Here is a 23,878-nt window from a genome sequence, read left to right as displayed (position 1 = left end):
AATCAGACTTTCCCAGAATTGAAAACGCCTCAGTAGCCTGTGTTCACAAGTCAGTGGCATATAAAGAGCTCCCAGCCTCATGTTTACCCCTGACCTCTGCATCCCTTCTTCTGTTTTAACCGCAAACAGTTTGTGGAGGAGCAGCAGTCACAGTCACAGCTCTCCTGAGAACAAAGCGCTAGTCGCGTTCGGTTGCCTTTTGTTTCTGTCGGCCTGCCACTGCTTGCCAGCAGGAGTGGAGGGGCTTTTGTAACAGGAGAACCCTCTGATTAAGTTCCCTCTCTACCCCTGACCTGCTGCTGGGGCCTGGCGGGATGGTGGTGGTGAGGGTTAAGTGACAGTTGACATTGGACAGGTCTCCTTTTCTTTCTTTCTTTTTTTTTTTTTTTTCCTTTTTGATGTCTTTGAGATTTTGGTCTATTCTTGCATGCTGGACCTGGCATCGCAGGGCACAATCGCTTGATAATGTCACGTCATCTTTAACATGAAGCACGCTCAGCCTGCAGCTTCTCAATGTGACAAGTCGTCCGTTTATGCAGTTTAAAGAGTGTTTAGCTTGACTTTAGCAATGACTCATTTGTATAGTCGTTTTATGTCTTTTCGTAACACTTTGTGGAAGTTGATTTTTATGGAAGATGTTCCTTTTCTTTTCACAGAGGTTTTTGTGAATCTGTGAGTGCATCCTACTGTTTTTAAGGGAGATAAATAACACATTTCTCTGTGAAAAATGAGGAAGACTGTTGTTTTTAAAAAGTGATGTAGTGTGTGTGTGTGTGTGTGTGTGTGTGTGTGTGTGTGCGCGCGCGTTATGGTATTTTTCAACTGAACGAAGCTGCAAAAATTCTTAAGGAAGGAAATGATATATGGCTCTTAACTGGGTAAGATAACTGGGTAACTGGGTATGAAGCCAATCAGATCTGCATGGCTAGGCTGTGGTTTTTAATAGTTCTGGTTGGTACCACAGTTGTTTCGGAGATCAAACTCTATCCTATAAATCCTAAAAAATTCTTGGCGCTTTAAATACATACATATGTATTCTAAATGAGACCTTAAAACCAGCTCTGCTCTTAGTCTTTGGAATAATCTTGTTATATTAAAAGTCACTTTTTAATACAGACTTGGTCCCATGTTGTCTGTCCAGGTGAACACGCAGCTCCACTACTTTATTCTCCCCGCAGTCTGCTGGTTGGTGTTTGGCCCCGGGGACCACGTCATGACCGTCTCCTCAGCCTTTTCTCCCATCAGCCCTGCAGCCAGGCAGACTGTCAGCAGCACAATTAAGGGCTGTGCCATAATGAAAGGGGCATTAGCAGAAGCAATTTATTTCTCAGCGCAGTGCCGGAAGGTTTCTCCAGCGCTGATATTCCAGTGCAGGCTTTGTGTGCTCTACTCAGCCATTAAGGGAGGGATAAGGAGGACACACACTAGCTGAACAAATGAAGTAGGGGGGGAGCATCAAAGCATAAGGCCACATTTCACCATTCTTGAAAATCAATTCTGATTTGAATATTTTTACTAATATACTTGTGTGTTTTCATTTTTTTTCTTAACTATTTCATAAATGCACGTTCTGTTTGTGCTTTGCCCCCTCTTGGATTTTTCCCGTTTTCTCGTCTCCCACCTTTGCCTCTCTTCTCTGCTCAGTTGTGCACCCCCCACCACCAGTGCCCCTTTCTCCATTATTCCTGTGTTCATTTTGTTCCTCTGAAGTTTATTGAATTAACGCAGACAGCTGAAACGCAGAAGATAAGAGAGGCGCTCAGTGCTCCTCTCAGAGAAATGGTATTGCAGTGTGGATGAGTGAGCGGTGTGTTTGTGTGCGACTCTTACAGCAGGGGGAGGGGAGCTGATGCAGAGGTTATAGACAGAGGAAATGGGGAGCATTGTGTGTTGATGTTTCTCCTGAAAGGGCGATAAAGGGAGTTTGAGAGTGGTGAAAAAGTAGTCTTGTTGTTGTCTCCAGTTTCATTGTTTGCCTGAGCTTTCCATTTCTTTTTGCAAAGTCGACACGTAATCAAATTTCTCTTTATATTCTAAAAAAAATGAAGTGCATTATCATTTGTCAGCTGCTATGATTTTTTTTCTTATGTCGTTCTACCGCACACTGCTCAGTTTACAATCAAAACAACTTTTGTGACCAACGGCATGATACTCACTAATAAACCAGTGTAAACATCACGTTGTTTTCAGTTGGTTCTTCTTCTTGGAAAGCGTTATGGGCTGCAACAGAAAAAAATTATGTAAAAAAAAAAAAAAAAAAAAGGTAAAAATGTTTTCTTGAAATGACAAATTAATGTTTGAGAAACTGAACCCAATCAGAGCTTTAGCCTTTTGCTTGAGTGGTTAATATAAATTGCTGATACCTTTTCAAATTAACAGCTAGTTGATTATTGGAAACATCTTTTTAGTAGTACCAGAATCGGACATAACATTTTCAGACAGTAATTCAATCCTGCAGTTTCCCCTTTAATGTGGTTCTGTACCGCAAACCTCTGCCCTCTTCCTGTTTCCTACAGATTTCCCCAGCACTTGAAGCAAGATATCCTGAAAAGTCTATTTGCTTATTTTAATTTTGATGTCACATGGGAACATTTTAGCACTGAGTATACACGTTTAATCAGTTAAAACAAATATTAAAATAAATATTTTAGAGTCAAGCGGACATGAGATGCGTCTTTCAGCTGGTCAGTGAATCACTGAGTATACAAGTCGTGATCCTCTGTATCATGTATGGATAGGCTGACAAGTTTCGGTTAATTTGCAGACTATTTCCACATTTTCCTTTTGACCCTGGAGGTTTTAGATAACTCCACTCCACTGGTGGTCTCCATTGATTAATGGGACAACTCCATTAACAACTAAGAAACAGGAAGAGGCTAATCCTTTGGTAGCAGGTGGTAGCAGGTATAAAATATATGGGCAGCTGAGACGGAAACAAGGGGACAGCTCAGATGTCATTAGCTTTGCTGGTGTGGAGCAGATCCCAAATCAAAGCCTATTGCACCATATTGATACCTGTGGTTTTCAGATTTCAGGCATGCTCATTCTTTGCTAGACTAACTTGCTAAGTGAAGTTCATCCATTTATTTATCCATCTTCTTAACTGCTTATCCAACTAAGGGTCACAGTGGAGCTGGAGAATGTCATTGTTAACCCTTTAAAGCCGGTCAGAGCAGCATGCTCCGTTTTGTGTAACTATTTTTTTAAATCCCTGTAGAACCTGAACTGTGTAAGCTAGCGCAATAATTTGTTTTGCATATGAAACCAGAGGAGTTGTACTTACATCTTATGCCATCAGCTTGTCCTCGGTCTCGGTTTCCTTGCATAAAAAGCGCTTGCAGGAACAAAAACATAATATTCCAGAAACACGCTTTGCCGATCCGATCAGCTGTTCGTAACACTTCCCACAGTGAAACAGACGTCAGCGCGAACTGTCGCATGTCCGCCATTTCCTGGCCGAAACCGGAAGTGATGTCATTTTCGCGGAAATTGTAGTTTTTTACTTGTAGGCCTTGAAAGCCTATACTGGTCATGTTTGACTTTTCTGAATAGTTTCTGGGATGCTTAGAACTCGAATTGCACTGCTGGAAATAGTTTATTTTGATGCACCTGCTGTTTTCTTTGCAAATTTGCATCATAGGATTGTTTTTTCGTTTTTCCTGCAGTATATAAAAATTGCTGTATCTCCAAAATAAAACTATGAAGACAATCAAAATAAATTTCCTGTTGTTGTAAACTATTTTTTGCAACTTTTTTGTATTTAAAGCTTTGAGGGATAAACCTCTTAAATTTCTCCAAGTAGAAATATATGTAAAAAATACAAAAAACGATTTTCAATTTTTTTGTAGTTTATTGCACTTTTTTGCAATTAATGTAGTTACTATGGACTTAATGCATACATATTATTAAAATATGGGCTATAACAGTTGTATAGCAACTTGAAATGCTCCCACAAATGGCACTACAGCATGTAAAAATATAATATAAGCTCTGGCGGACTTGGTTCTATAGTAGGTCTTAAAGGGTTAAATAAATATCGTCAAATAATCGAGATCTCAATTTCAGTGAAAATAATCATGATTATCATTTTTGCCATAATCGAGCAGCCCTACATAATGTTTATTCTTGTATACAAGTCCAAAATCATAAAATCTCAGTAGATTAAAACTGATTAGTCACAACAGTCACTGATGGTGTTAAAAATACATTAAAAATGTTGAAAAGACTGACAAAATTCCCTGCAGTGCTTCTGTCTACTCGCGTCTTTCTGTAGCTGCGCCTGCGTAGTGGCATCTGGAAGACTGCTGCTAACTTCAGTGGAGCTTGGAGAGCGATTACCGTGACTTATTAGAAGCGTGACAGTCAAACATGGTTTTAATGATGATTAAAATTCGAAACGGTAACGCCTAGCAATTGGGAATTTAACCACGGTAACTATGGTAACTGTGTTAACCGGTAAGTGTGTGACAAAGAAAAACAGAAGCTCAGTTGTTATGATTTTGAATATCTTGCATAGATGTTTTTCTTCTTTCTAGTGAGAAATCAGCTTAATTCTGTGTATTTATGTTTAATCACATTGCATTATCCCTAAAAATGGCATAAAGTTTATTTCAAATGTCGGAGCACTCCTATTGGAAGAGGATAATTACAGATTTTCTAAACTACTAAAACACTCTCTTCTATTCTCCGAAGCCCATTATCAGTGTCCACAGCCAGTTTATTGAATCAGTCACTCTTCTGGCAAAATCTTTAACAGTTTTCACCACGTTAGAAATAATTTGCAGAATTTATTTGGCCTTTTTTTTTTCTTTTTTTAAAACAATAACAGTGAGAAAGAAGTTAAAAACAACTAAAGCACAGATGTCATTTCCAAAGCACACTTTGTTCACTCTTGCTGTTAATGATGTCAGTTGACCATTATACACCAGTGAGGGTGAGCTGAAGGTCAATAGGTGGGAGCAATTTGAGAAGCAGAGGAGGAAGATGAGGAAGAGCCAGATCAAGAACAGTAATAACAGATGAAATTTGAGCACCTGTGATAGACCATGTTTTTGTATATGAATGATGAACCACATGAAAAGAAAGAGGGGAAAAATATATTCTGGGAAACTTGGACGATGAGTGCCTCCTTTCACATTTTTCACCTACAACATAATGTTTACTTGATTCATACTAAAAGTAAGGACGGTAAATAGTCCTACTTCATGTTTCATAAGTCTTGTCGGATATCCAGTATGTATTAAATATAAACATTTACTGTGTGCTTTATTGTGATTGGTCTGTAAATAAAGGAAGTAGAGCAAAATGAACAACCTGGCCTAAACAGGTCATCTGTAGCGTCCATAGTAGTCTTTACTGTATTCTGATGTTTCAATGCAACACTTATAATAAGAATAAAAAGCAAAATTTGAGATGGGGGTGGCAGTGGTGGGTCCTGTTTCTGTTTTTGCATCCCATTTTTGTAGCTTTTGCAGAATTACACAAGAGCCACATGTGGTTGGAAAGATCTGGGTTTTGTGTTCTGAACACTGTACTGTTATTATTTTGACTGGCTCTGTGTGATCTAAAACACTACTGTGTGGTTTTGAGCATGGATAACACTGTTTTCATGCCATTCGTGCGGTTTTTGCCAGAAGGGTCAGGGGTTTTTGTTCAAACCCAAATTGGAAGTTGGACTTTGTGATTAGGAATTTTGAAGAAAGGGGTCTAAGGTTTCAAAAACATGAATGAACATTTGTGACAAACTGTAACTAAATGGCTTATAAAGACGACCGCAAAAACATTTGGACAAGCTTTTAAAACTTAGGCTACAAAAAAACATTTACAAGCAGATCAGTCAGAGCGCAAATGATTGCTCAGACTTTACCCATCTTTGATCTCTGACTTCATATTAATGCCATTCTTACTCAGAACTGCCTTTGTGTCACTTGCTATAGTAGGTGTATCCTATTAGGAACACATTTTGTCATCATTACGAACACGCACAGATTTCCAGAGTAAAACAATACAATCCCTGCTGTCAGAGCTCAGACATTTGAGAAAGAGGCAATAAACTCTCAGACTATGGTGTCTCTAAGAGTCTTGGGATCTTCAGGCTCACCTATCTCTCTTTTGTCTTTGTACTCTAGTTTCTTTGATAAAATAATGACTTTCACGGTGGCAATATTTGGGAGGTTACAGTTCTGCAGTGACTCCTGGTTTTTTTTTGTTTTCTCCTTTAGGTTGTATACATGAAGTCATCTGTTTGTGTTGGACAGCAGGATTTAAATGTAACCGGCTCTTTGTGCTGTGCAGCACACACTAGAGATCTGTGGGGGGTTTTTTTTTCTCCACTAAGAAAAAATGAAAATGGAAGAAATGCAATCAATCATAATGATTATGTGGACTCCTTAAAGAGCTCAGCGAGCCAGGAGAGTGACAGAGATGGCGACCTTCTTATCTCCACCGAGTTAAGAGGAGCGAGCTCAGGCAGCACTTTGACCCCGTTTGCTTGTGTGTTTTTTCAAAAGGCCACGGAGCCAAGTGCGCTCAGTCAAACGAATGTCCTCCTACAGACATCAGAGAGCACTTCTCCTTTCCTCCTTTGCTCTCTCCCACACAGTTGTTTTTCCTCACAGTTGCACTCTTCTGCAATGACACATGTGAGCAAGAACTGTATAAGGTCCACGCTTTAGCTGCGCTTCACATTTACTTTGTTCAGTTTTCCTCTCTGCAAAGCACCTCCAGCTTGTGACTTTAATGCTGCTATTGTGAGCGCGGTATTTATGTGAGGGTTTTATATTACTCCAGACTCTAATGTTAATAATCACATCATGATATTGAAGTGATTAATTTACAAAGTCCTTGTCAAATTTCAATCTGCTGCATTGTGTGACATGAATAAATGACTTTAGAAGAGATACTTAACTTTTTTTTATTTATTTTTTTTAAATAAAGCAGGGAAGAAAGAAAAAACAAGCTGTTGTTTTGTTAGAGAGAAGAGCTTTTCAGTTCCAAAATGTAGATTATTTATAGTCATCTGCAAATTTTGTAATTAAAGACACAATAAGGGCATGACAGTAAGAATAAAAACTGTTGCAGCAGTGTAGTTGGATTTCTTTAAATTGACATTAGTAATGTGTTGCAGCCATAGGTGAACAGAGTTAATGCCCTTCGGTTTCCCAGCTGAAGGATCACAGGCATTTCTTCATTGCCGAGATATTTCTGCAGCCGCAAAGCTCGGTTTTGTGTCAGCTCCAGTGTCATGGCGGATTTCAAAGTGTGCTCCTGCCCTCCCCAAGTGCATTAGCATTTCTCCTCTCCCCCCACCACTCTTTTTTTTTCTTTTTCTTCCCCCCCCCCCCCCCCCCCCCCCCCCCCCTTCCACAGTCTTCCCTCTGATGTCACACCGAAGCTCAGACATGTTAACACAAACCTTCATGCTAACACAGTTCAGTCTGTCACTGGAGAATATTCTTTTACCTGCTTCTGGAGCACAGGAAGACTTTTTCATTTTCGCTGTCTCCGTTTACAATAGATCAGAGGCCTCTGCTGCACCGCTGAACTCCTGAACTCCTGTATACATTACTAATGAACCTCTGGATTGTTATACAGTCATATGTTAACAAGAAAGACAGGGGCGCACTCTCTCTCTCTTTCGGTGTGCGTGTGTATGTGAGACCAATGCATTACTGTCATGAAGGTTTCTTGGCCTGGGCCTGCTCTAATTGATAGGGGCTGCTGGTATTTACTTACATTCTCTGGGCGGATTAAATCTCAAAGGAAAGGGGAGGTTGTTTTTCTTCTGGCTTTGTTTTAATATCAATGCTTTTGAGTGTGTGTGTGTGTGTGTGTGTGTGTGTGTGTATTTTTGTCATCCCATGTGGTTCTGCATTTGTCCTTTCTCCATGACGAGAACTGTCCAATCCTGTAAAGCTGCATGCCGCCCAGGTACCACAGAGCACCAAATCTAATCAGCTGCTACAGTCAAATGTACACGCTACTTTGCTGGTTTTGTTTGTTTTTTGTTTGTGTGTGTGTGTGTGTGTGTGTGTGTGTGTGTGTGTTAGGAGTAGAGAGACTCATTTACTGCACACAGTCAATAGTAAATATCATTAACTCTGTGGCTACTTTTTAATTTGTTCAGTGTGTTTAATATGCAGTCGAGGTCTGCCTGGATAACTGAGGCACTTCATATGCTACAGTGTATCAGAGCAAAGCTGAGGTCTCCCAGCTGAGGCAGTGGAAGAAGGGACAGAAGCAACAAATAGCAAATGCTGACTGAGTGCAAAGGACATGCAAGAAAATGTAAGTCGAAGGCTAGATTCAGATTTCTGGTTGAATACTGCGGACACAAGCAACTGGTCAGACTGTAGTCAGTAGACCAGAATCAGGCACTGGGATAGGACTGATAGGACTCGATATTTTTTTAGCTGGATGGCGATACACAATATATATCTCGATATTTTTTTTAAAGCCATAAAGTAAAAACAAAAAGAGAGTTCTTAGTCAAAGCTGTGTCCCAGATGTCACACAGGCACTTTTATTAACATACGGGATAGATGTACATGAAAACATTACTCAAAAATAAATTATGAGCATTTATTAAATAATAATGCTCCATAAATAAAAGAAAACAATGTTGTTTTTGTGCATAACAAAGAGCTCACAATTGTGCTGTCAAAATGTAAACTAAAAGGTGCTGAGCATGATAACAAAGACAGACAGATTTTACAGCTGCTCTGTTCCCAAGTTCTACTGCGTCATTGACAGCCTGGAGTTTGAAATCCTCTTTGTAACCACGTCGCTGAACAGGCGCCATTTATGGTTCTTATACACACACAGTACGGTAATATTACGTTGAAGCACAGTACGTATTACTCCGCGAGGCTCCTCGGCAGCCGTAATGCTCCGACAATCCATCAAGCGGTGCAGCTCCGTCGTACCAAAACATTTTTTGACAGAGTTCTGAGCGCCGTCTACCACATAAAATCGGTTCGCGGTCATCAAGCACAACCAGAATTCATACATAAGGCGCACTGTCAACTTTTGAGAAAATGAAATGATTTTAGGCCGTGCAGCCAGTGTTGCCAACTTAGTGACTTTGTCGCTATATTTAGCGAGTTTTCAGACCCCGAGTTTTCTAAAAAAAAAAAAGTCGCTAAAAAAAGACGTGAACGTGCGTATCGCTTTTACTCGCAACAAGCAGCGGGTGCTGTAACGCAGTCAGTTCTTCTTTTACTCTTTTACTCTTATGCTGTTTTGTGGATCACAAGGTTTAAAACTACTTATAAACACACACACAAAGTAACTCCACCAGAGTGCCTATTTCGGGTCACTTTTGCCGGTCCAAGCCCGGGTAAAGGAGCAGGGTTGGAATTGTGACATTAAAAAAAACCAATAATTGCTAAAAGAAATTTAATTTGTAGTTCTAAATAAACTCTAAATGCATTTAGGACGTTTTTTACTCACTTTATGTCTCTTCCACGATGTTATTTCTCTCTCCAACAACGCGTAGATTAGATTAGATTTGGTCATGCTAATCTGTTTATGCAAATTAGGCGATGATGTCATTTAGCGACTTCTAGTGACTTTTAGGACAACCAATAGCGATTTTCCTTGCTGAGGAGTTGGCAACACTGCGTACAAACCCTGAAGCACGTAAAAACTCTGAAGCACGCACAAACTCCAAAACACGCACAAACTCCAAAACATGTGAAAACACGTAAAAACTCCAAAACACGTACAAACTCTGAAGCACGTACAAAAGATAACATAAATGCTCCAGGATGTTAGGGGCAGTGTTGAACTTTTGTTACCTAGTGGCTACACAAGCCAGCAAGTACCAACGACCGGATTTGGTGTGTGGTAGTAACAGGTAAATGAACATTTTTTTTTTTATTTGACTATATATGAATGCTTGTGTATAAATACACAAACAATACACATATGCTTTCATGCTTTCAATTGTGTAATTTAAGTGATCTAGGTAGCTCTGTTTTGGAAGTTCAGTTCATGCTAGAAATGTGTTTTGGAGTTTGTACGTGCTTTTTGGAGTTTGTACGTGTTTTGTCTCTAGGGGCCACCGCATATATTTATATATAAACATATATAAATAAAACCACTTTTTTTTTTTTTTACATTAGTAATTCCTTTTGTGCATAATTTTATATTATTGTTAATAATAAATTAATTAAAGCAACAAAACAACCTGAAGAGCCGGTTCAGAGCCGAAAGAGCCGGCTCTTTTTAGTGAGCCGAACAGAAAGAGCCAGTTCTTTAAAAAGAGCCGGAAATCCCATCACTATGGGGAAGGGGGAGGCGAGGCCAAATAACGTTGCGTAGAGACAAAAGTGGATGAAAGACAGGCAAACTTGCGGCTCCACGAGTATAATTACGTAACTTATACTATATCGATATAAACGATATTGTCACATCTCATATCTCGTATAAAAATATATCAATTTTTTTTTTAAACTCGATATATCGCCCAGCCCTACACTGCAATGTACATTAAAGATCTAAAAATTAAAAAGGAACAATATAATAACTGAAGAGGTCTTTTCTCAAAGTTGCTCTTAGATTATTGGTATTGGGTGTGAATGGCATAGCTCTGCCTTTGTATTTAAGAACAAAAGAGAAGGTAAGTGAAGGGAAAGTTTGTTTCAGGTATTGTTAGTTTTGTAAGAGTCACAGATCCATGATTTTAGAGCTTTATCAGATGAAATACTGCACAGTGGTTTACTTGTAAAAGTATTTATTATTCTGCTAAAGTATGCGTGCCTTCATTTATCTAACACGTTCAAACAATGCAGCGCTATGGTTACCAGTGTCGTCTTGGATTTCAGGACCCATTTCATTTTCTGCTTTTTCTGTTAGTTTTGTTTGTTTGTTTGTTTGTTTGTTTGTTTGTTTTTGGGGGGGGGCTGTTGGCTGGGGTCTGCAAACCTCACAACCTGTAAACAGCTGATAAATGGTGGGAATCTGTAAGCTTTCCTGTCTGAAAATCGAGGGGTTTTTTATGTAGTGCACAGTAGGGATGGGTATTGATAAGATTTTCACGATTCCGATTCCATTTTCGATTCTGTTTAACGATTCGATTCTTTATCGATTCTCTTATCGATTCTTTTTAAAAAAGGAGAACACTAAGGTCGAATAGCTTAGAACTTTGTTTTATATCTTCTCTTTGAACAAGATAGAAATTTAGGAGTAACGTGGCCTTACAAACCCAACAGTGAGATCTTAAGAGATCCAGAGCCTACGGCTCTTCAATGGGGTGTCACAGGGTCCCCAGGAAAAAAATTGTAAATGTACAATAATAAAATAAATATTCTTCTGTAACAATAACAAAGTATAACATAAATTATTCTGTAGCAATTACACAAGAATATCCAGTAATGTCCCTGCCTACAATTAAACACATTCACTCAAAATAGGGGCATCTGCTGTGGCAAATGGGTGCAAGCCTTTTACCACAAACTTAGTCACTGCTCGTGACATTCGTCTATCCTGGCCTGAAAGGAGACGCTACCGGTAGACTGCAGCGACAACTGCCAGCATCTGAGCCAGCCAGACTCTGTCTGTCTCTCTCATCATGGTCACCTAAATGCACAGTAATGGCAGGTTTTGTAATAAGGCAGATCGCGCTAACATAATATGCACTGTTGTTGATTATTTACCTGCCGCATTAACGGGAGAGGACGTGCAAACGTTACCGCTGCTGCTGGGTTTCACGAGTCCGGAGCGGAATTAAAAACACGACATTCATTTAAGGTCATCGTGTGTTTTTTGCATATTTGTAGTGTTTCCTCCCTTAAATGAAATATCTACTTTGGAAGTTGCCCCGTTGTCATCCGTTCTCGTAAAGTATAGCCAAACTTTTGAGCCTTTGAGCCGCTTAGGTACCATGTTTCCTGCCAGGTAAATGACGCTCCGCAACGTGGTGACGTCATTCGGGGCGACTGAAATCGATAAGGGAATCGTTTGCAAAAGTGGCAAACAATTCCAAGGAATTGAAACAGATACCCATCCCTAGTGCACAGCGACGTTGGCATGTCAGTCAGTGTTTAAGCATATTTTTTGCAGTACATTGAGTTCATGTAGTTTTGTAGAGTCAACAACAACAAACAGTTGTTCTACATGGAGATGCAGACATGTTGAGATGATAAAAGTTTGTCAGCTGGATTTAACTTTTCTGTTTCTATCAAAGCATTTCTGAATGTGCGAGGCCTTTTATGGTCAGTGCTACAAAGCAATGAATATGACTTTTGAATGATTTTTGCTATTCAGTGAGTTAGTCATTCTTTCATGTATTGATTTTTTTAAATCATATTGGTGAAAATATATTTGCACCTTTTTTCTTTGGCTTTTGATTAAAAAAATTATACTCTAAATCACAACATAGCACTTCTATGTAGGGGTCACTGATGGGTATGATCAAGCCACTAAATGAAGTCGCGTCTTTTTGAAGAGTGGTATTTGTAATGTTTTGGAGGTTGAATGCTGTGCATACGTAAGGTTTTCCTTTGAGGGTGAGAATTGACATTGACGGAGGCTAAGAGAGGGTTTCTGGAATCAGACCGACAGCAGACTGCACACTAGAGATGTTTGTCACAGACAGTGACCAGCTTGTTCACCATTGTCTTACTATTAACACAATCCTGCGACATTTTAACTCAACAAAAAGTGTTTTAAAAAGGGAGCAGCACCAGTATCCAGGCTGTCTGTTGGCTGGCCACGTCTAATATTCTGATCTGTGTGGCACAGAAAAAAAACGTGAAAATGTGAACACACAAGTACAGCCGCACACACACACAGACCAGATAAGATGTTCTTTTGTGCAAAAGTGCCTATTTTCTCCATCTCCTTTAATGGCGTTTCCTCCAGTCTGAAACCTTTTGATTTCATCTGCTTCTCTGGCTGTTTCCACGCCACGTTTGTGCACACATGCAAGTTTAACTCTGTGTGTGTGTTTGTGTGTGTGTGCACATGCATACTTGTCAGGTTGGAGATTGCAGTGTTGATTATGTGTCTGATGTTGTCGACGGAGTGACATCCCTTCTAATGAAATAATGGTCTAGTGCCAGAGTGGTGGAGGATTGCACATTGTAGACCTCAATTATAGACAAGATTTTTTTTCCCTCCTGTCAGGAAAAAAATACAGGTTTTTCTTTCCTTTTAACACAAGTGCTTATAACAAACAAAATGCTAAATAAAGGAGTTACTTTTCAGCCAGACTTGGGTCTAAGTGATTTTTCTTTAGATAATGGATAGAAAGGACACAGAAATGCCTTAATTCACCATCTCTTTAGCCAATCTGATGCCACAAAACAGCTATTGCCCTCACTATGTGCCGAAATCAGCCACAGCAAACTGGTTGTTTTCCAGTCCACACTACACTTTTTTTGTTTTTTTTTTCTTTGTTTTTTTCGGTGCTCTTGTGATGTCCCCTCTTTTCTTTGAGATGGATTTTACTCTGCTACATGCATTATCCTGTGAGCCGTGTAATTTATTTTGCACAACAAATGATCTTTTTAAGCGTCCTATTTTCTGCTGTGTCCCTTCTAAAAGCTGCTGTGAAATTAGTATATATTTTCTTCTTTTAAAAAAATCAAAAGTCTTGTTTTGAGGATACTTTATATTTTATCACAAATGGGGAGAAGATTTTCAGATGGTCATTTTCAAAATTGGAAATTGAATAAATAAAAATCAGGTTTGACTACTTTCAATTTCATTATTTTTAATTTTTTGTTAATGACACGGTAAATAGAAATTTCTTGAGAAAGTCGAAGCTCAGGTCCTACAGACAATTCAATTATTATTATTTTTTTAATAGACGGTAAAGTGTCTTCAAACAATCTCAGTATGTAGCTATTGTCACAAATGGTGGCAAAATGTATCAAATCACCATTTGTGACAACAGCCACACACTGAGATTGTACTGCGATCAATATACTGACTCTAATTAATCACTAAATAGTCTTTGGTAATTAATTCAGTTACTGAAAAAGAGCTAGTCAGGTCCCAGTCAGTCATGTAATGCAGCTTTAGTGACGACAACTTTCTCTCTGTCTTTTTCAGGGTGGACCCTATTCCGTATGACACTCCCAAGCCAGCGGGACACACCAGGTTTGTGTGTGTTTCAGACACACACTCGCGTACAGATGGCATCCAGATGCCCTATGGCGATGTGCTGTTGCACATGGGTGACTTCACTGAGCTGGGCCTGCCCTCTGAAGTTAAGAAGTTCAACGACTGGCTAGGTACTGAACTACTTAACCCACATGCTCAGTACAGCTGTTCTAGATCCATGCATTGTTTTTCTCTCTCACACAAACACGTACAAATGCAAAGTCTCTAAAGAGCAGGAGGCAGGGCCTGAAGCATGTTTAACTGTTAACCAGACAACACAATGAACCCCTCCGCCTCCCCTCTGTTTAGCCCCAACTGCTGTGCTAAAGTGTCCAGTTTAACCCCTTTGACCTAACACCCTGGATCAGTTAACCTTTCACCTCTCCCTCTGGCCCCATGCTGTAGGTAAATCTTTAGCTTTCATGTGTGTATGTGTTTTCCAAGTTGTGTGGTTTCAGAACCGTTAGCCAGTGCTTTGTTTGTGGACCCATGAAACCATTTTTGGCCCCATGTTATAGACATGTTTCACTCAGTAGAAGCACACATGCTCCATGCCTGTGCCTCTCACACTCTAAATCAGTAGGTACCACTAACTAGACTGGGCTATAGTACTTCAGGATTTTGAATTATTTTTTTCTTTAGTTTTAACTGTTTGCATTTGTCTGTTGATCAGCCAGAACAGTGTCCTGAAATTACATTTAACCTTTAAGCTTTATGACTGTGTGGCTTACACGTTCACACACCCCCTGGTCTCCCTGGTTCAAGACCAGGAGGGGGCTCAAGCTGAGCAGCTGAAAGAATCTTTAAACTTTGATTGCAGTCCCTGAGCATGTAGAGTGAAGACTGCTGAAGGAAATTGTTTGACGAATTGGAGTCCCTCACAAGCTCTTATGTTCTGAACTGTCGCACAGAGACAATTCACGATGTTGTCAAGCCCTACATAATATTTCTGGCCGGAGGGGTTTAATAAACATGGCCTGCAAAATCAGTTCATCAGCAAAAAAAAAACAACTCACTTTGTGTTCAATCAGCGCATATCGTTGATTTCAGTAGTTTGATCTGTGTGCTGAAAAGTGGACGGAAAATGGAAAATGTTGAACATGTGGCATTGGTGGTGGTGTTATTTAACTGTAACGAAAACAACGTTTAATTTTAGAGAATAAACATTGATTTTTTTTTTTTAAAGTTGATTTATGAACCTGTCACGACTTATTTTCATATTTTCAGAGTGGAAACCTTTAGCTTGTAAACCTTTTGAAGTAGTACTCCTCGAAATCTGTGTTTTGAGTTTCAAACACTTTGCCCCCCTGTAGAGTTGAAAGGTGGCTGTCAAAGTTGTGCCTCTCCAAAGATGACAGGGGCTGCAGTCAGTCTGCTTTCACTGCATTTACAGTGGATTCTAGCACTGACCCAATTTTCACAGCCAAATAAAAATCTAGTTTACAGAAACTTCTCAGCCCTTTCCTGCAGCATGATCCACTTCTCCAACACTCTGTATCCACTTTTTAATTCATTTTTAATAGAGTTTGGCTGAAAAGGCATTTTCATTTCACTCCTAATACACAGTCTTGTTGAGTTCACAGCCTACTGCTCTTATACTCCATGTAACATGTAACACATGACTGCAGATACATTGCAAATATTTTTATGGACCAGGGTTACTTTCCTGTCACTGTGTCAGTCCACACTAAGATTTTTTTTTTACCTTGGTGTGTATATATATATATATATATATATATATATACATACATACATACATACATAAAATATTGCTAGACATGATGAAGAGTAGAGGAGAGAGGACTTTCTACACTGAGACGCATCTTAAACAGTTCAAACTACAATGTGAAAGGCTGAATGTGAGTGTTGAAAGTTCAAAACCTGCTGCAAACGTTAAAAGTTGGTCAGAGCTGATAGAACACATTTAAACCTTTAAAGTCTGCATTTTCAGCTTTATGAATTCTGAATGTGATTGGTTGTCAGTCACAGTAGTACGCCCACTTTGCCAGCTTGACTCTTTAAAGTACTCTCAGGTGCTTTGCCCATGCGCGCGCGCGCACACACACACACACACACACACACACACACGCGCACACACACATCATACATGCACTCATACCAAAAAAAAGAACACACACACACACACACACACACACACACACACACACACACACACACATCATACATGCACTCATACCAAAAAAAAGAACACACACACACACACACACACACACACACACACACACACATCATACATGCACTCATACCAAAAAAAAGAACAAACACTAATGCTGGCTTTTACACGTCCCTTTTCTTTCCCCCTTAAACAGCACCTGGCCCCACCAGGAGGTTGTCCATCAACGCAGACAGTCAGTGCGTGTGTGTCTGCGTGTGTGTCTGCGTGTGCAGACGTGGTTGTGCGCTTTGTTCATCCAGAGTGAAAACAGAGATATTGGCCATAATGGGGAATCGATGCAGAGCAAAGTGGAAAATGACTTTGTGTAGTTGGGAGCACCCTGCCTGCTAATGCCTCATAGAAGACTGTGTGTCTGCAGACTATACACCTGGTCCTCCAACTCAAATGACTGATGTAGAGTGGAAGAGGTAGAAAATGGCAATGGGGTAGTCTAGCTGCTTGTTGGAAAAAACCTTTAAATAAATGAATTTAGTTTTCGGCATCGTTACACTTTTACATAATTAAATTTAAAATGGAAACTATTTGATTGTGCTGTATTATTTTTTCTTTTTTTAATCATATTTATCATTTGCTCTTCAGATGACACACAGGTCTCTGCAGCCTCCACAATGAGAGAAATGTAGTTTATTTATCTTGTGGCTCTTTCATTTCTGCTGTTAGCTTTACATGGCTAACAGCTTCGAATGAATGTGAACCAAGTACTTGTCAAAGGTTTGATATTGGCTTAAAGGTCACCTTTGGACCTTGTTGATGTAGCAGAGTTTCAGAGAGTGAAAGTGAGACCAGGAGACTAGACCGTCTTTTACATTTGTCAGGCACAGCAGTTCAGTAATTGTTTTCAGTGTTTCTCAGGGTGAACGATCCAGATTAAAATGTATGGAATGTTTGCCAGGTCAACACAGTTGCGTAACACAGTTTAATTATTGGGCAGAAGCGGCGTCCTGCAGGTAGGTATCTTAATGGTACAAAGCATTATTGAAGCTGAAACTGGGGAAAAACAGAGGTCTCATCAGATAAATCTGAACAGATTTTCTGTGATGGAGGAGGAATTTGTTGTAGGTGTGCAGCTTTTTTTTTTTTTTTTTTTTTTTTGGAAAAGTCTGTGCCGCCTCATCTATCTGCTCCTCTCACACTACAGAGGAGACAGCAGTTTGTCCGGGCCATCGACTGCTGTTTGGCCTCTTGGAGGAGATCATTGGAGATCGATGCTGAGAAGCAAGATCTCCCTGACCCGGACTGTCTGATGGCTGAGCATTGACTCTGATCTCCTACTTTAAGCTGCTCCCAAGCTGCTCTGTAGTGTGTGTGTGTGTGTGTGTGTGTGTGTGTGTGTGTGTGTGTGCGCGCGCATTTGTGTGGGTAAAGAATAAATCATTTGGCCCAACTTAAAAACGTACAATCACCTCAATTACCTAATCAAGCTGCAAATAAACAAACAAAAAAACCGAAACCTCTCCAGTTTTTCTCAGTTGTGCTTTTTCCCCCCTGCTAAACAGCATTTGAGGTCATCATCTTAGAGATGTAAAATATCCACATTTTACGCCTCCAGCACACACATAGCATCATTAGCATTCATTAATGTTTTTTTCCCTCCAACGATCACAGGATAAATGCTTTCATTTGTTTGTTTTTTTGTGTTTGGTTTCTTTGCTCTGTTTTGTTCTCTACCAATGGTGGAGATTCAAAGAGAACCCAGTGAAAATCAATAAGGAATCGAATTGATAAGTCATATTGCTGATGCAATTCGAATCGCTAAATTCTTCTTCATTCCCATCCCTACTCATGCACCTCTTTATTTTATTTTATTATTATTATTTTTTTTTTTTAATTTGTAGGAATTTCAAAGACACTTCTTTCACCTTGTCATTATAGGATATTGTGTGTAGGATTTTGTGGTGAAAACTGAATTTAATCCATTTTGGAATAAGGTTGTAACATGACGCTGTGTGGAACGAGTGAACCACAGTGAATTCTTTCCATATAGACTGTATCTACGAGTAGGTCAGCGAGGCTATAGTTAGGACAAGCTCCACTGCAATCAGACACTGGGGTTCAATGATGTCAGTCCATTGTTTGTTTTCTAGTAATTAACAGTTGCTGGGAAGCTTTTGATGCTGGATTGTCATCATCTCTATTCACTATTTTCTCTTCTCCATGTCTTACCTCACTGACTACACACTGCTCTACCCTCCAGCTCACACACACACACACACACACACGGTGACAGTTGAAGAGACAAACTATGAAAGGGACTAGCATGATCAAAAATGACTAAATTCATCTCAAAATATATGGAAGTAAGTAGGTAAATAATGTTAATGAGGTCGGTGGGTTTTATATATCTTTTTCCTTTGGCTTCTTAGTAGGAAGGCAGAACACTGGAGTGTATTCTTGCCGGTCATGTTTACTGACATAGGCCAACTCTGAGCTGAAACCCTGATATTTAAATATCTAGATACTGACTAATGAGTGAATGTTTGTTTTGTTAAATAGGGGTATATTTTTTGTTTCGGCTCTAATTAAAATAGGTTTTTAAATAAAATTGCATAGCTTGATTACTCTGCATGTCTTAAGGGATGAATTTATAGAAACAGACAAAAGGATGATTTATTAAACTCCTATTCAACCCTGGCAAAGTGTGTATTTTTAGTGTTGCACTGTGGAAAACACTTTCTAAATGAAATGTTTTTAATGTGCAGATGTCGTCTTAAATGTCTCGTCTGCCTCTTTGAGAGGTATGACAAAACATTTCAGTGCTTCGTTTTCTTCAGAGTTTTGTTTTGATCTTTGTACTCTCCTTCATACCTCTGGCTGTTGGTGAAGAATGAAAAATAAATCCAGGTGTATCACAGCATCAGGACTCTGTTAGATGTATCACGGTAGCAATAAAAAGCAGTAGAAATTCCCAGTGGAGTAATGGAGACGGAGTTTGGTGGTAATTATGTTTTCCCCAGATTTTCCCTGCCTGGTGTCGGATGATTCGCTTTGGGTTTTGTGTGAGCGTACAAATGGATGCGTGATCCAGTTAGAGTGCTGGGGGACTGAGAGACGGCGCTCTCATTTAAGTTTACACTGGAATTTATGATCCCGAGATGCATTGAGAGCTAATTTAGAGCAGCGGGAATGAAACCTATAGACCGGGGAGCCATGATTCTTTCATTTCCAGTATTAGAGAACACACACACTCTTTTCCAGACATGCACGCACGCACGCACGCACGCACACACACACACACACACACACACACACACACACACACACACACACAGACACTTGAGCTGGATGTGGCAGACTTTTTGTTTGTCTTGAGCTGATGTCTTTTGATTGAATTTTTATTCTCTTGCATTCACTTTCTATTAGTTTTAGTTCCAGTTTTGGTCTTTGCCTCTGCAGAAATTGAGCAATATGCTCAATTTTTTTTTCTTCCACTTTCCGTTATGAATCCAAACCAATTTTAGTCAATAAATACTCTTTATTGGACTTTTTATTCAGCATTTTATTCAATTTATCCTCTTCGCTTGCATCACAGCATTCTTCTATAAATGGCAACACTTAAAACAAAGCACAGAAAAGCATTTTACACAAAACCGGGATCACCTACCTTCCTGTCAAACTCCATTTTTATAGATGGATATAGACATCTCACTTATAAAACTGTAATAGCACTGTAGTGTTACACACACTGAATTTCTACCATTTTTGTTACTGAGCATGTTTAGCAGATCTCCTAAAGTCAGCTTAAACCTGCTTGAATACAAACCTCTGTCTTCATCTGGACAACCAAGGGATGCTGGCTGCACAATTATCCGTTTAGTGTCATTTTTGTGTGTGTTTCATCTCATATTTAGACTGTGTAACATCTGCAATTACACAACTCCTTTTCTTTTGAAGTTCCATATATTAACGTTCACAGCTTGTTAAATTGTGTATGCATTATGAAACAAAAACCAGACTCGTACCTTGTTGCAGAAGGCCACTACAGTACCAGGTATGAACAGTCACTCTTTGATAGAACTATATGGCATGACAGCCAGCAAGTGTGGCAGCGTGTGTTAAGAAATGTACTTAAGTAATCAGGATGAATTCATTAGCATACCAACAAGTCAGTATTCATTTTATCCAAACCTTCCCACTAAAGTAGATCCAATACCTGACAGAATGCGCTTGGAAATGATTGAAAATTAATCTGGAAGGATGTTAATAATTGATTTATAATTTGTATAATTTGTTAAGCAGAAATGCCAAACATGCATTAGCTTAGACTCGCACGTCTGCTTTTTTTTTTATTTGATACTGAGCATAAAATGTTTGGATTTTGGAGGTTGGTGTAACTAAACAATGAAACTTGTTGAAAGACTTTTTGGCTAAAGAAACATTGTCTAACATTTTGTAGACCAAACAGTTTTTAGATAATTCAAGAAAATCCCAGGAGGTTAATCTGTTATTTTAAAACAAAAATCATTAGCTGTGGTCAGATTGTGTGTTTTAACAGTTGTGTTTGGGGGCGGCAGAGTACTACCGCTCCCTCAGAGCTCATTCTTCTCATGGCTTTTTCTCAACTGACTATACAAAATGAGCCTGCATATTAGTCTATACATATTCCGCAGGGCATTCAAGAAGACAAAGGAAGGAGGACTGGAGCAAGAGCACCAGGAAGCCTAAAACACAGAATCCAGGAGGGGGGGGGGGAAGAGAAATATAGAGAGTGAGTCGAAGGGTGATGAAGGCCAGGCCCTTTTGTTGAGTGCTCAGTCGGCTGGAATAAAGTAGTAAGTCAGTTTCTTGATGGCGAAGGGGTACCAGGACAAATCACCTCGACAGAGGAGAGCGAAAAGGGCACAGCAGAAGTTGAAAGATGAGGGGATGAGAATTGTAATAGATGTTCTTCGCTATTTAGTTCAGGTTCATGCCTTTTCCAGCTGCCTGGCATCTACAGAGATAGACGGTAGTCTGTTGGGGTCAAACTGAGCCGTCAGCTGTGGTTGTAACCTCTTTGACTGTCTGAATTGAGGGTATTTTTCCCTCCAATTATCTGAGTTTCTTTCCAGCCCTGATCTGTACTCAGGGTTAGGTATACAGGGAGCGATTGAGGGAGTGTATTCTTTATATACAAACTATTGGGATAAACTGCTGTTTCTGTAGAGAGGGAGTAGGTGGAAAATACATACAGCTACTGTGTGATTTTTATAAAATGCTGTTCAGCCTTAAACTGCTCGATATAGATAAATTAACAGCCTTTAAAAAAACTGCTAAATCTGATTTGACTCAGAACACCTTATTCGATCTAGGGACTGGAGGGCAAACTCTAAGGCAGGGTACACAAATAACGTGCCAAGCCTTGGTGTATGCCATGTTTGTATAACTCCCATGAATTAAAAAAAAAATTTGGTCAAAAGAAAAAAGGTTTAAACTTTTCTCAGTTTAAGTGAACTTTTTTTAATGTTTCTTTCATTTCTCATTGATTTAATATTGCAGAGGGGCACTAGGAGAGCAGCAAAGCTAGTTTTAAAGAAAGTGATCCAGATCAGCATCAAAAGTTAATGAGTTCTCGCTTTGTTTGGCCTCCACCTCTCCTGCAAGTTTCTCGAAACTTGGTTTAGTGGTTTGTGTATAAACCTTGATGTTTCTCAGCCTCTGCTTTGGCAGAAGAATAATATTAAGGCTGAATCACGTATTGTGCTCATAACAGATCTGCAACTGAAGGACAGGATATTAAAGCCTTTGACAAAGATCTGTACAGAAACGCACAACAAATCAATTTCAAAGGATCAGATCAATTTAAATGTTATCCATACTCTGACCTTTAGGTCTCTTTAAGTTTTTACTTTTGACACTATAATGCTGTCAACCAGTGATGTTAGAGGATGAGAGGCTCTCTTTAGATTGCATCTACAGGAATAAAAAGACTAAGGTCATTATTAGAGTTTTAGCTCTAACGTCCAACTTGCTATAATAAGCAAAACTCTGAGAGATCTATCTCACTATTTCTTAATTTTTTTGGTCAAAAATATACCACAAAAGTCCCATATCACTACACTTAGTGTTTCGGAAGTGTTAAAAATGTCTGAGGAAGGCAGTCTTGCCTATCGAGCCCCCGAAAACAATTCCAACCAGAGCTTAGTGTGTAGATTTATGTGTGGATTTGGGACTTCAGCTCACCATCCTCTCCCTGGCTTCTCTTCTATCTTCTAGGTGGCCTACCGTATGAGTTTAAGGTAGTAATCGCGGGGAACCATGAGCTGACCTTCGATAAGGACTTTATGGCTGAGCTGGTCAAGCAGGATTACTACCGATTCCCCTCAGTGTCGAAGCTCAAACCAGAGGACTTTGACAATGTCCAGTCGCTGCTCACAAACTGTGTGTACCTGCAGGACTCAGACGTCACCATAAAGGGATTCCGGATATACGGGACACCATGGTAAGAGTGCCACCTGTTTACTTGTTTTTTTTTTTTAATGACTAAAACTGCTCTCCTCACTGTCTGCCCAGCATAACCGCTGAGTCACGTTTCTGTCTCATCGTGCTGTGGATCCCTGAGGTGACAGTATGCCTTCTCCAAGTCTGTCAGTTTCTGGCTGCTTTCCAGCTACTCGCTGCAGTAACTCTGTAGTCTGCTGCACGCTCACAGCAAGGGACCTCTCGTACATGCAGAGCGTTATTCCCAGAACGCACATTCCTTTATGAGCTCAGGACCTTCGCCTGCACCTCGTGCTTATGTTACACCGGTGTTTTGACACAGGGTTAAGTGATACGTGTGGTACCAGGACGCTGTGAATAGCCTCTCAGGTGTGGGAGTAATGCTGGAAGGGGAGCACGTTGGGTACGGAGATGGTGTGAGAGGCGTTCATTCAGCAGACGACTGCAGAGGGGAGTTCTTCTTACAGTGAGAAGTGTGTGCGCAAAGAGTTGAGGATGAAGAAAACTCTCCTGAGATTACTGCTGAATCTACTGTTGTACTTAGTAGTAGCATTACACTGTCCCGTATTTTTTTTTTTATAAATATTCATATAAAGCATGGATTTTTGCACCATGGAAGTAGAAATCCACACCAGATAAGGATTTGTTATGTGCGTGTTTTATTTTAATACTTATATTTCATATTTTTAAAGAATGCTATCATCCATTCGCTAATTGATTTTAAGAATTTATAGTTCTCTGGAGGAGATCTTTTAGGAAGGTGAAACTTAAAACACACACACCATACATAAAACCTGATTAAGCCGAATGGTAAAGCAAATATATTTAATATATGCTATATTAAATGTACATCTATATGAAAGCAGCCCCATAACGTACAACCTGCAGTAAATCTAACCATCGGTCATCTCTGCTTAAAACATCGCCACACTCATCCACCCTTGAGTTATTTTTTCAGTGATTCACTCCATAGAAATGTCCATATGTGTCTGTATCTGTTAATCTGATAATTAACTAATTATTTTAGTCTTAAATTAAAACAAATTATCAAATTAAATCTAATGAATCCCAGAAGCTGCAGTTTTGTCCTGGTGATCTTGGACCACTGCTCCTTCTTTGCCAGTATCCAGTGTCTTAAGGTCCTTTTTATTGAGC

The 23,878-nt window shown here is 39.6% G+C and overlaps 1 protein-coding gene across 2 annotated transcripts in view; it reads left to right on the top strand.

Annotated features, from left to right (window-relative positions):
• The window catches only part of mpped2a (metallophosphoesterase domain containing 2a), an 80,175-nt gene that overhangs the window by 14,503 nt on the left and 41,794 nt on the right, over positions 1 to 23,878 (top strand). For both annotated transcript variants that reach the window (XM_085357822.1, XM_085357830.1), the window contains 2 exons: positions 14,059 to 14,240; positions 22,499 to 22,724. In XM_085357822.1, coding sequence (XP_085213948.1) covers positions 14,059 to 14,240; positions 22,499 to 22,724 — 408 coding nt within the window. The remainder of the gene's footprint in view (positions 1 to 14,058; positions 14,241 to 22,498; positions 22,725 to 23,878) is intronic.

This window comes from Diplotaxodon limnothrissa, linkage group LG1 (genome assembly GCF_057381915.1).
Source record: "Diplotaxodon limnothrissa isolate DT_005_m linkage group LG1, D_limnothrissa_male_GT1.1, whole genome shotgun sequence".
Taxonomy (NCBI): domain Eukaryota; kingdom Metazoa; phylum Chordata; class Actinopteri; order Cichliformes; family Cichlidae; genus Diplotaxodon; species Diplotaxodon limnothrissa.
Note: the sequence above shows the minus strand (reverse complement) of the source record. Positions and strands in the feature narration are given on the sequence as shown.